At 33.6% G+C, this 10,230-nt stretch overlaps 1 protein-coding gene across 2 annotated transcripts; it reads right to left on the bottom strand.

The window, feature by feature from the left end:
* Positions 1–4,180: 4,180 nt before the first annotated feature.
* Positions 4,181–8,689, bottom strand: LOC117120155 (cell adhesion molecule 2-like). Of its 2 annotated transcripts, XM_033265179.1 has the most exons (2): positions 6,675–8,689; positions 4,181–6,587 (listed from the first exon to the last, which is right to left on the bottom strand). In XM_033265179.1, the coding sequence occupies exons 1-2, from the start codon at positions 7,750–7,752 to the stop codon at positions 6,340–6,342; spliced, it is 1,326 nt and encodes a 441-aa protein (XP_033121070.1). In that variant the 5' UTR covers positions 7,753–8,689; the 3' UTR covers positions 4,181–6,339. The 2 variants fall into 2 exon arrangements, with proteins under 2 accessions (XP_033121070.1, XP_033121069.1); XM_033265178.1 differs by having other exon boundaries at positions 4,181–8,689.
* Between the last annotated feature and the right edge of the window lie 1,541 nt (positions 8,690–10,230).

Genomic DNA, 10,230 nt, shown 5'->3' with positions numbered 1-10,230 from the left:
GTGAATATAATTTTTTACAAAGTTTTAAAAATTTAGGAGGGGGGGGGGGTGGTAGAACGGACCGGCTGCCCCACCTCCTCCTTGTAACCGCCACTGATTGACTTTTATTGAATAAGAGAGTTACTATCAATCGTATGTTTACAGAGATTAAGCCTACAAATAGGCAATGCAAATTATACAACCATTCGAAGATCGCAAATCCTAATTATACGTATTATAGAGATATGAATAAGAAACTGTTTTTAATTTTACTTATATTATGCCTACTGGTTTCTAAAAAAAATATATAAAGTTGGTGTACATTTCGTAATTCAGTGATGATCTGTTAGCTGTAAAGCATTTGTTATATTGCATTGTAAACGTCAAGATAAAAAAGATTTGCAAATATCATCTGAACTGTATTAACGGATTATTAAACGTTGTAACAAGTCAGATAGGCCTTTGTACAACAAATTGGACCAGTTTATTAGGCCTACTCCAGTAATAAGCGCCCTTTTCAAATGTAGACCTATTATTATCTTATAGTATTTGGTTATGAGCTGAACACATGAGTGACGCTCCTTTCAAATGCGATAACACATTCACAAATAGTTACTATTCGTTTTACATTTAATATTTACATTTTCAATCCCATCAATGAGCAAGTGTTCCTTGTAACTAGTGGTTAAGTAATATTAGAACACTGTACAATGAATACGATTTCTGTGTGTTATAGTAAGTAGTACAGACTGGACAAAAGTTATGTAATTCAAATAGAACAGTCCTATAGCCTGTAGCAAAAATACTAGTGAAACCTCAATATTGCTTAACTTAATTATGATTATAGTTGTGTATAAATTGACGGTGTATGCCTAATATTCATATTCGCAGTCATTGTTTTGTTGGATATAAAATATAATACAAGGGCGGGTTTCTTAAGTGGTGTCAATGCATTTGAGCAGTATAACATTCCTGTTAACTTTAGTATCAATTTCTATCTTTTTATTTATTTGACAATCGCACAGGCCCTGTCCAGGTCTCCCTCTCTAAGATGTACTCGGACCATTAAATAAAAGGCAAAAATACTGCTGGAGCTCTTTATTAAAGCACCTGGCACGTAGCACTATGACCGAACCAATATGTATGTTTAAAATATAAACTGAATTCATGAAAAAGTACGAGTACGGGTTTTTAGTCTACAAGCTTTTTCAATAATTTATAATTACCTATTTAATGATAATATTGTACTTTATGAGCTCGACTTCTAGTATTTATCAGGCCATGTTTAAGTATATCATTTTTGGCACCTAATTATTATTATTATTATTATTATTATTATTATTATTATTAGTATTATTATTATTATTATTAATTATAATAATAATAATAATAATAATTATTATTATTATTATTATTATTATTATTATTATTATTATTATTATTATTTCCCACGCTAAAAGAATATAATACTAATCCTCTCGTTTCCTGATTCACAAATTGTTAAAAATTCACTTTAAATACAGTTAAACACAGCTTTAAGTACAGTTATTGTAAAAATGCCTCAGAAATATAAGCAGTGAAATTTAAATCAGGAAACGACCTGCAAAAATATAGATTTCTGGCGAATCAAGGCATATTAATTTTAAGTGTAATGTGGTATAAATAAAACAACACGATTACAAGTAAAGCTCAGTTTCTATACAACCGTTCACCCTGTCGGGTGAATCAGGGTGAATTGCTAGTCGCCCCGAAAGCAATTGGGAAGGCATCCCTAATCGTCTGCAACGCAGTCGGCAAAGTTGAACCAGATTCAACCTTCCCGACAACTGTCGGCGACTGTCGCCGATGGGTGTCTATAAAACGAAGACCGAAGACCGAAGACCCAAAAACGAAGACCCCTATTTTTTCTCTTTCATTTTGATGATAATACGCCAGGCTGTCACAAAATCAAAATTACGAAGTTTTTTGGGCGTCTGTTTGTGAAATTTTCAAGGGTCTTCGTTTTATAGACACACTTATGGGTGTCTACAAAACGAAGACCCGAAAAACGAAGACCTCCAGTTATTTCTCAATTATCTTATTGAACTTATTGAAAGTATTTCAAAATCATGGCGTATTATCAGCAAAATGAAAGAGAAAAAATAGGGGTCTTCGTTTTTGGGACATATAGACACCCTGTCGCCGATTATGTGAGCGATTGTATGGAAACCGACCGTAGCTAGAAGGCAATTCGTAGGCCTACGAAGTTAATATTATAATTATTCTGAATGGTAATTAAAGATCAATTGTTAAATTAATAAAAATAAATATTAAACCACCATCAACTATTAATCATTTGAATAACGGCACTCTTGTAAAGGAGAATTAAGAGTAAAATAATGATCATGAATAACAAGAATGCTGTAAAAACGTGTCTTGTTTTGCTTGATGGAAACCAAAAATGCAGTTAAAGTTGTGACAGCTTAACATGCATGCTTTTAATAGCTATTTAATGCTAAACCCATTGACTGTCTATATTTTGTATGTGAAATTGGTGCTATATAATTGATATTATGAGCTATAACTAGTGACCAGCTACAGCATGCTTTTAAACACTACCTATATAATGACTTTTAATGCTTAACCCAGCATTAGCAGTTGATATTATCACTATGATTAAATTGCAACTATATCCCATATAAAATAGTTGATGTGCTACAGAAACGATATTGCTATATTCTGTAAAATGGGTGCTAGGCCTATATGACTGCTATTATAAGCTTAAAAGCTGACCAGCTAGATGAATTTAAATATTTAATGCTAGGACAATCCTGCGCTTTAGATATCGAGTTTAAGTTTGCTGCCGCCAGATAATCATGTGGCGTCCGCCAGATAATTACGTGGCGGCCGCCACACAACGGATCTGAAATTTTAATTAACTGGTGGCGCTAACGGGCTTCCTAAGTGGCGGCCGCTAGATAATTATGTGGCGGCTGCCACTTAAAGGTTCTTAAATTTTAATTCACTGGTGGCACTAACGGCTTCCGTAGTTATCATTGATGATGCATGCTGCTGTTATTACTGTTATTATAATAGCCTCTCCTATCATAGCCTGGCGCTGGCCCAGCCAAGCCTATAGCCTAGTTTTGATAGAACTGCTTACGGTGCTCTTTTACTGCGAATGGCATATAGTACTGTAAACATTAATATGAATAATATTCTTTAAAACTATTGTATATTTTACACAGGGTGAAGGCAGGTGAGGAGGGCGACATGAAAATTTCATACAAGTGAATAGATAATAACTGCTGTAGTAGACTCTATAATCGATTAAATAAGAAATTGAAACCTCTAAATTATCATATTTGGAGAGGGATTTCGCCCACTGGAACACTTTTGAAAGATTTTGAGCGACGTCCGATCACGCCCACATTTTTTATCGGGGATATCGGACACTACGCCCTCTCCCAACACCACCCGTGGGAAAATCATGGCGCCACCCTCGATATTACAGTGATTTAAATATTTGTCTGAGTCTAGCACTGTTTGACTCTGATTTTAGCTTTTTATTTTACTATTTTTTTTTAATGTACAGTAATCATATTATGTTATGGCAATATATTTAGTCATTTGTTATACAGATCTGCATAAACAAAATTTAAATCCTAGATTTACAAAAAACATGAAAATGTCACACAATTTGTAATTAAACATCAAGCTAACAATGTACTGTATATTTAATTTTAATATGCCAAATTAATAAAATAATAATACGGTCTAGGCGCAGTATTGTAGGCCTACTTAGATAATGTTTGTTAATAATTACAGTAAATAAGTGTAAAATGTATACCGGGTATTTATTAAACGGACCAGGCCTAATCTAGGGGCTTATATCTGCGAAAAATTGTATAATGTTGATTTTTTTTTTTTCCCTTCGGGGTAGGCAAAAATCATTTGAAAGCATTAAAACAAGCGTAAACCAGCTATATGCCTGCTATAAGTAATATTCAGAACACAACCCAGTCCCAACCTACAATACATTAGAAGCCCTACAATGAATAGGTAATATTTTCATAACGACTCATGAAAGCTTCCAGTGAAAATCAATGCGTTTACGCGGCAGAAAGTGGGAACCTATCCATTTTGTTAGGTTGCGTCATGTAAGAAGTGAAAGCCGCTCTCAAATGAGAGCTTGTTTAGGCCTCTGTTTGTTATTAGATGAACACCTGAGGTGTTCCTTTCAAAAGGCGATAACACATTTACAGGTAGCTAGCATTCGTTTTACCTTTAATATTTATATTCTTAATCTTAATGAACGAGTCAACGTTTCTTCTAAATATTATTTAAGGTATTTATTTCATTGATCTATTTATTAAACGTATTTAGACAGGATAACATAATTATACCAGGGAACAGACTGTTCCCTGATTATATAGACAAAATGGTACCGTTGTTTTATGCAAAGATAAAATATAAACAACAAACAAGAAGGCTGCCTAAAACAATACAATATACAATACATTTATTAATAACAAAACGACTACAAAAACAACACTAAACAGCATTAATATTAACATCATCAGAACATGCACTGTTATGGAATTCATGATTTAGGCACCATTGTTAATTAATATTAATTACCCTAATTAATGGAACATCTAATGTGGTATATCCCATTGGAATGTCCACTGGAAAGGGGTGCTTGTTGGGACCACAAGAGAAGAAAAGCCAAGTAGCTTTTATCTCTCTCTCTTTGTTCCAAGCCATTGTTGAGGGCAGACATATAGAATCTTAAGCTGATGTCTTCGTAAATCCAAATTTATTTTTATAAAGAAGAAACTACTTACCATACTATCAGTGATTTAGGCTTTAATCTGAGGCAGCAATTTTAAATCTATTAAGGCTAGAAGATGTGTTGAGATCATTTTTTTTTTATAGTAAGAGAGTTTTCCATCTTGAATTTTATGCTGCTGCTAATGTTTCATTGCTTTTAACTGACTTTCGGCAAATTGCGTTCGCAAAACTGACTTTCGGCCAACTGGGATTCATTGTTTTTGAGCCTGCAAACTGGCATTCAGCAAACTGTGATTCGGGAAAGTAGTCTCAGTGCTCTCTGTGATTTGCCCATAAATAGGCATAATGATGTCATATCATCACATCCCCATGAATAAAGCACATAGGCCTAATAATAATAGATATGACATTATGATGTCACCAATGGGAAAATAACAGGTATTTGTCACATTGAAACTTGAGTTTAGTTTATGCTTTGAACATTTTTCACTTTTTTGTAACTTTTTAAAAGGAAAACACCCATTAAAGTCTGAAAAATCCGTTTGTTCTTGCTGGGACCGTCTTTGTTGGGGCACAAAAAAAATTTTACAAAATTTAAAACCGAGCCCTGGCCTTTTTTGGAAAATAGGAGGGAACACTTAAAAAATTGACATATAGTCTAAAAACTTTTATAATATTTATATTGTAATTACTTTAGTGGGTGAATTTGTTGGTAAAACCTTAGTTGAAAAGAGTTAAAATGTTTACAAAGATAACCTATTTTGGTTTTTTTTATTTTAATATAATTTACATATAAAATCATTATTTGTATAATTGATATTCTAATTACTGTATGATACCTAACAAATGCTAATTCCCTGGCCTTTTTCGGAAAATAGGAGGGAAATACTTTTTTAACGTATATAGAACAAGTGAAAATCTAGCTAGCTAATAATATTGACACGTTTAAAAGACATACCAATTGTTATATATCTTGTATCTCCAATTACATCTGTTATTTTGGTTCCTCTGGAGCCAAGACTTTTAGGCGCTTTTAAATACCACAAAAAGATACGGATGTCTTTACACATCCTGGGTTTATTCACAGATGACATATGAAGCTGTGCTGCACTATAACATAAAATCAATTATTGATCTTTGTCTAATTCCCATATTTTTTGGGGTCTCAAAAGGGTTCTTTTTTCCGTTTAGCTTTCCCGAATTAGTCTAAAAAAATTTATATAAATATTGTAATTACATTAGTGGGGTGAAGTTCAGTACAATTGGTAAAACCTTAGTTGAAAAGAGTTGAAATATTTACAAAGATAATCTCTTTTCATTTTTTCCTTTAATATAATTTTCATTATCTAATTACCGTATGATACCTAACAAATGTTAATTCGACAAACATTATACAGATTCATAATAATAGTTTTTTTTTCATATTCACAAAAAAAATGGTGAAGTAATAGTATTAAATAATTATTGATCTTGTCTCATAAACTGTTGGAAATTCATCATACTGTATTCTTGGTTTACAAAAGAACGTGTTTCATATGGATTGGGGTAATAATATTTATGGGTCTTCTCCGGAAGTGTGGGCTTCTTCTATTCAACTTCTTGATAAATTGGCTCGTCGTACCGATGTGGGCGATCAGTTGAAGCAGACCGTCCTGTCGCCGTTTCCGAGTTCCCCAGTCCGGTTGGCGTAAAATAATAATCAAGCTTTGGAATATAATTAACGCCTTTGTCTTTTTTCTTCTTACAGTTATAAACAATTGTAAGTAGTAAAATTAACATTATACATCCAATTGTAGCTATGCACAATGTAATAGCTAATGTCAGCGTTTCTTCACCTTTCTTCTTTCTTTCATTTGGAAAAATAGATGCTGAGAAATGTGTTGTAGCTACGACAGAACGCGGCGTTGTTGTGGGATAGGGACCTTTCTTCTTTCTTTCATTTGGAAAAATAGACGCTGAGAAATGTGTTGTAGCTACGACAGAACGCGGCGTTGTTGTGGGATAGGGATGTACAAGAAGTATCAACTGAGCATGACCATCACCTATTGTATTAGAAGCAAAACATTTAATATTTGTTCCATTGTCTTTTGGTTTTGTGTTTAACATTTGCATTGTTTGATTATCAAGATTTAAATGGAGTCTATCAGCATCGATGGCCGGTTCTAATTCCCACCGGAACGATGTTGCCACGGGATTTGCTGTTGAATTGCAAAAGAACAAGATCTCTTGCCCTGGTGCTACGGCCTTTTCATAATTTGATATTAAAACCTGTGGCTTGTATCTTACTTCGATTGGTCCAGTCGAACAACTGCGCCTGTACGTTGAATCTGCTGAGGTGGCTAGTATACAGCTGAAGCTCATCCCATTATGTGCGGCAGTTGCATTAAATTTGTATATTATTTTGTGAATCCCATTTTCACTGTCATCAATACGAATATCTTGGCGTAGGCCTATAACCTTATCATTTGTTGTCCATTGAAGAGTAACGGGAGGGGACGCACGTTCCGATTCACAGCAAAGCTCAATGTAATCACCTTCGTTGTATATTCCATTCCCCTGTGTTTCAGAACATTCAGGATAGGCTTCAGAGGGCAAAAAGTTTACTGTAAGTCTAACATCCCTTGATGAAATAATAGGTTCGAGTGAATCCTCATTTTCAAACACAGCACAGCTATATTGATTATCATCAGTAGACGTTACAGATTTAATCGTCAAATTGTACTCTCCTCTGTCGCGATTTGCATCAATTTGAAAATGCATTGGATGTACATTTACACTTACATTTCCATTTTGCGAGAGTACAACTCTTACTGATTGGATCCATTGAACAATGTAGCCAGGCTCAAGATTTTCAATAGTACAGGTAAATGTTGCATCCTTTCCTCTCAATGCTATTACATCAGATGGCTCCTTAAGGAAACTGGCCGTGCTTTCAGCTGTGCGTAACGACACCATGAGTATAATTAGAAAAGCGAAACAATTTTTTTGTAATTTATACATTTGTTAATGCTGTCTTCGTTTTTGTTTTTTCAATTAAAGCTTCTATTTGTCTTGCAAATATTGGCTGACATCTGTTACAGTACATTTCCATCAACCTTTGTAAATTAATATTGAATTTGTTATTAGAAATTTTATATAAATTAGAAATGAATTATATATTTATGGCTTCGGTAGTATAGAAGCAGTCTTTACCTTAACTATCAGCAGATTTCAGATTAAAATATTATTTTGAAAGTTATATATTTTCACCTTGACATATAATTAAAAGTCATCAATGCAGTCTGCGGATAGCTCTGTCTTGCATGAATTAGTAATATTCCTCGTTAGTCAGCAAACAATTAACGTCTTGAACGACACAAAGCAAATGTCAGCAGTATTACCAACCAGCTTATAATATTGTCAAGAGAGTTTGAATAATTTCTTCGGCACTGGTAATTTACTAAACAGCCTTTACTATTTGCATTTGAAAAACAATGGGTAATGGAGCAAATTTAGTCCATTTGATAATTGATACACCATCATAGAAGTAAAAATCACAGTTTTATAAAATATTCATTGCATTTCAGGTTTCTCTGGTTTTTGGAATAAAATGCTAAAAATACACATAATTTTAATAAGGATTAACTAATTATTAGTTGCTTGAACGTTCCTAGAAAGTCATAATTAACGATATATCATAACAGAATACTTCAATCAGAGTCCTGAAGTTTGCTGAGGCAGTGCAGTCGTTCTTCATGTTGGAGGAACTGATGAAGATTAATTCCGTTAGCGCGTAACAACAAATCGTTGATATGGTAGTTCTGTAGAAGCAGGAAACATTAATTTGATTTTAAAACCGCTGAATTTCAGTAGATTGCTGGACGAAACCCAATTGATGCAGATAAAATTTCTTTTACTTACAAGCAACCAGGAAATGGTTTACACTCCTCCTGATTACACAATGATCCATAAGTGTGTTTCAGTTACTATAACACTATTTGGACCAGGGAACAGTGAATTTCACTGTGATTTGGACTCTTCCATTATTCGCCAATATGTGTACAGTATATAATTATTTGATGTGAGGTTATACTATTACAGCACTGTAATACAAAAGGGCTTCATGCTCCAGTGATTTCAGTATTTCAAGTATAGCACCTGTAAAAGAAAATCAATTAATATACAGTCCGCCCTCCAATTCGAGACTCCTGTAATTCCGAGACCCCTTTAATTCGAGATATCTTTTCTAAATTACCAACTAACCAGCTATCTTTTAACACTGGGCTCACCCTATAATTATGAAACCCCTGTAAGTCGAGACCGAAACCACCTTTATGGAAGTACCAAGTGACAAAATGACCTCCAATTCAAGAGCACATTATTCATATAAATAAATGTTTTTTTTTTAAATAGTGGTGGCCTATGGGTGATTTCAAATACCAAATGTACAGGTCTTAAAGCAGTTTGTTGACCTGAGCATTCTATCACCTTCTTTTAAGAAAATACGCACTGTAGGAAAAACAATAGGTACAGTTCATTTTTTTTTCTCTCTTTTATTGATCATTGTAGCAATGACCATTTACATCTATGATGTACATCTTCATTTATAAAACATTTTAATGAGTTTGATTTTGATGACTTATATATGTATACATAACTTATCGACTCCATATCCATGTTGTATGTAACGCTAGTGTTGCAACAACAATAATTACATGGGCATTTGCTTATCGAACAAGCTATCCACTCAATAAAATAATTAGAAAAAAATGTTTTTATTGAGTGATGATTCCCTAATACTGTACAGTACAATTACGACAACCCACTTGTTACGATTGAAAGATTTAATAAATTTGTCATCATTGTCATCCTCCAGCATCATCTTCGTTCTAAGTATCATTATCATTCTTCGCGGCATATAATTTTTTCTATCGACATATTCATCCAGAAAAATAATGACTATTCTCAATTATCAAGATAAACATCATTCCATATAATTATCATCATCATCATCCTTCTTCATCTTAAAACGTCCTTCTTCATAATTATCATCATTAGTACCATCATCATCATCCATCATTTGAAAGCATTCTTCTTCATAATCATCATCGTCTTCAATAATCATCATCATCATCCATAATCACCATCATCCTAATTTATAATCATCATCATTAGCATCCATTATTATTATCATAAAATCCATTATACTCATTAACTCCCGAAATCATCCTTAGTTAATATCACCATCATATTCTACTTTTCATCACGTACCACCATCGTTTTCTATTATTATACATGGCGTAGATCCCGGGGGATGGGGATATATCCCCCAATATTTGACAAGGGCGGTTCATTGTATCATCATTTCCCCCCCCCCCTCAATATTTCAACTATGTATGGGATAAAATGGAGCTTTACACACTTCAAAAGACTGTCACAGAAATAATTTGCACTGTCTTATGCGCTTACAAAGATGAAAATTAGCATAATGTATTAATG

This window comes from Anneissia japonica, unplaced genomic scaffold (assembly GCF_011630105.1).
Source record: "Anneissia japonica isolate Jap-2015-1 unplaced genomic scaffold, ASM1163010v1 scaffold401_len1656234_cov178, whole genome shotgun sequence".
In the NCBI taxonomy this organism is placed as follows: Eukaryota; Metazoa; Echinodermata; class Crinoidea; order Comatulida; family Comatulidae; genus Anneissia; species Anneissia japonica.
This window is presented reverse-complemented; position numbering and strand designations above follow the sequence as displayed.

Coding starts and splice junctions, on each gene's coding strand:
- LOC117120155 (XM_033265178.1), bottom strand. CDS start 7,752: ATGTATAAATTACAAAAAAATTGTTTCGCTTTTCTAATTATACTCATG.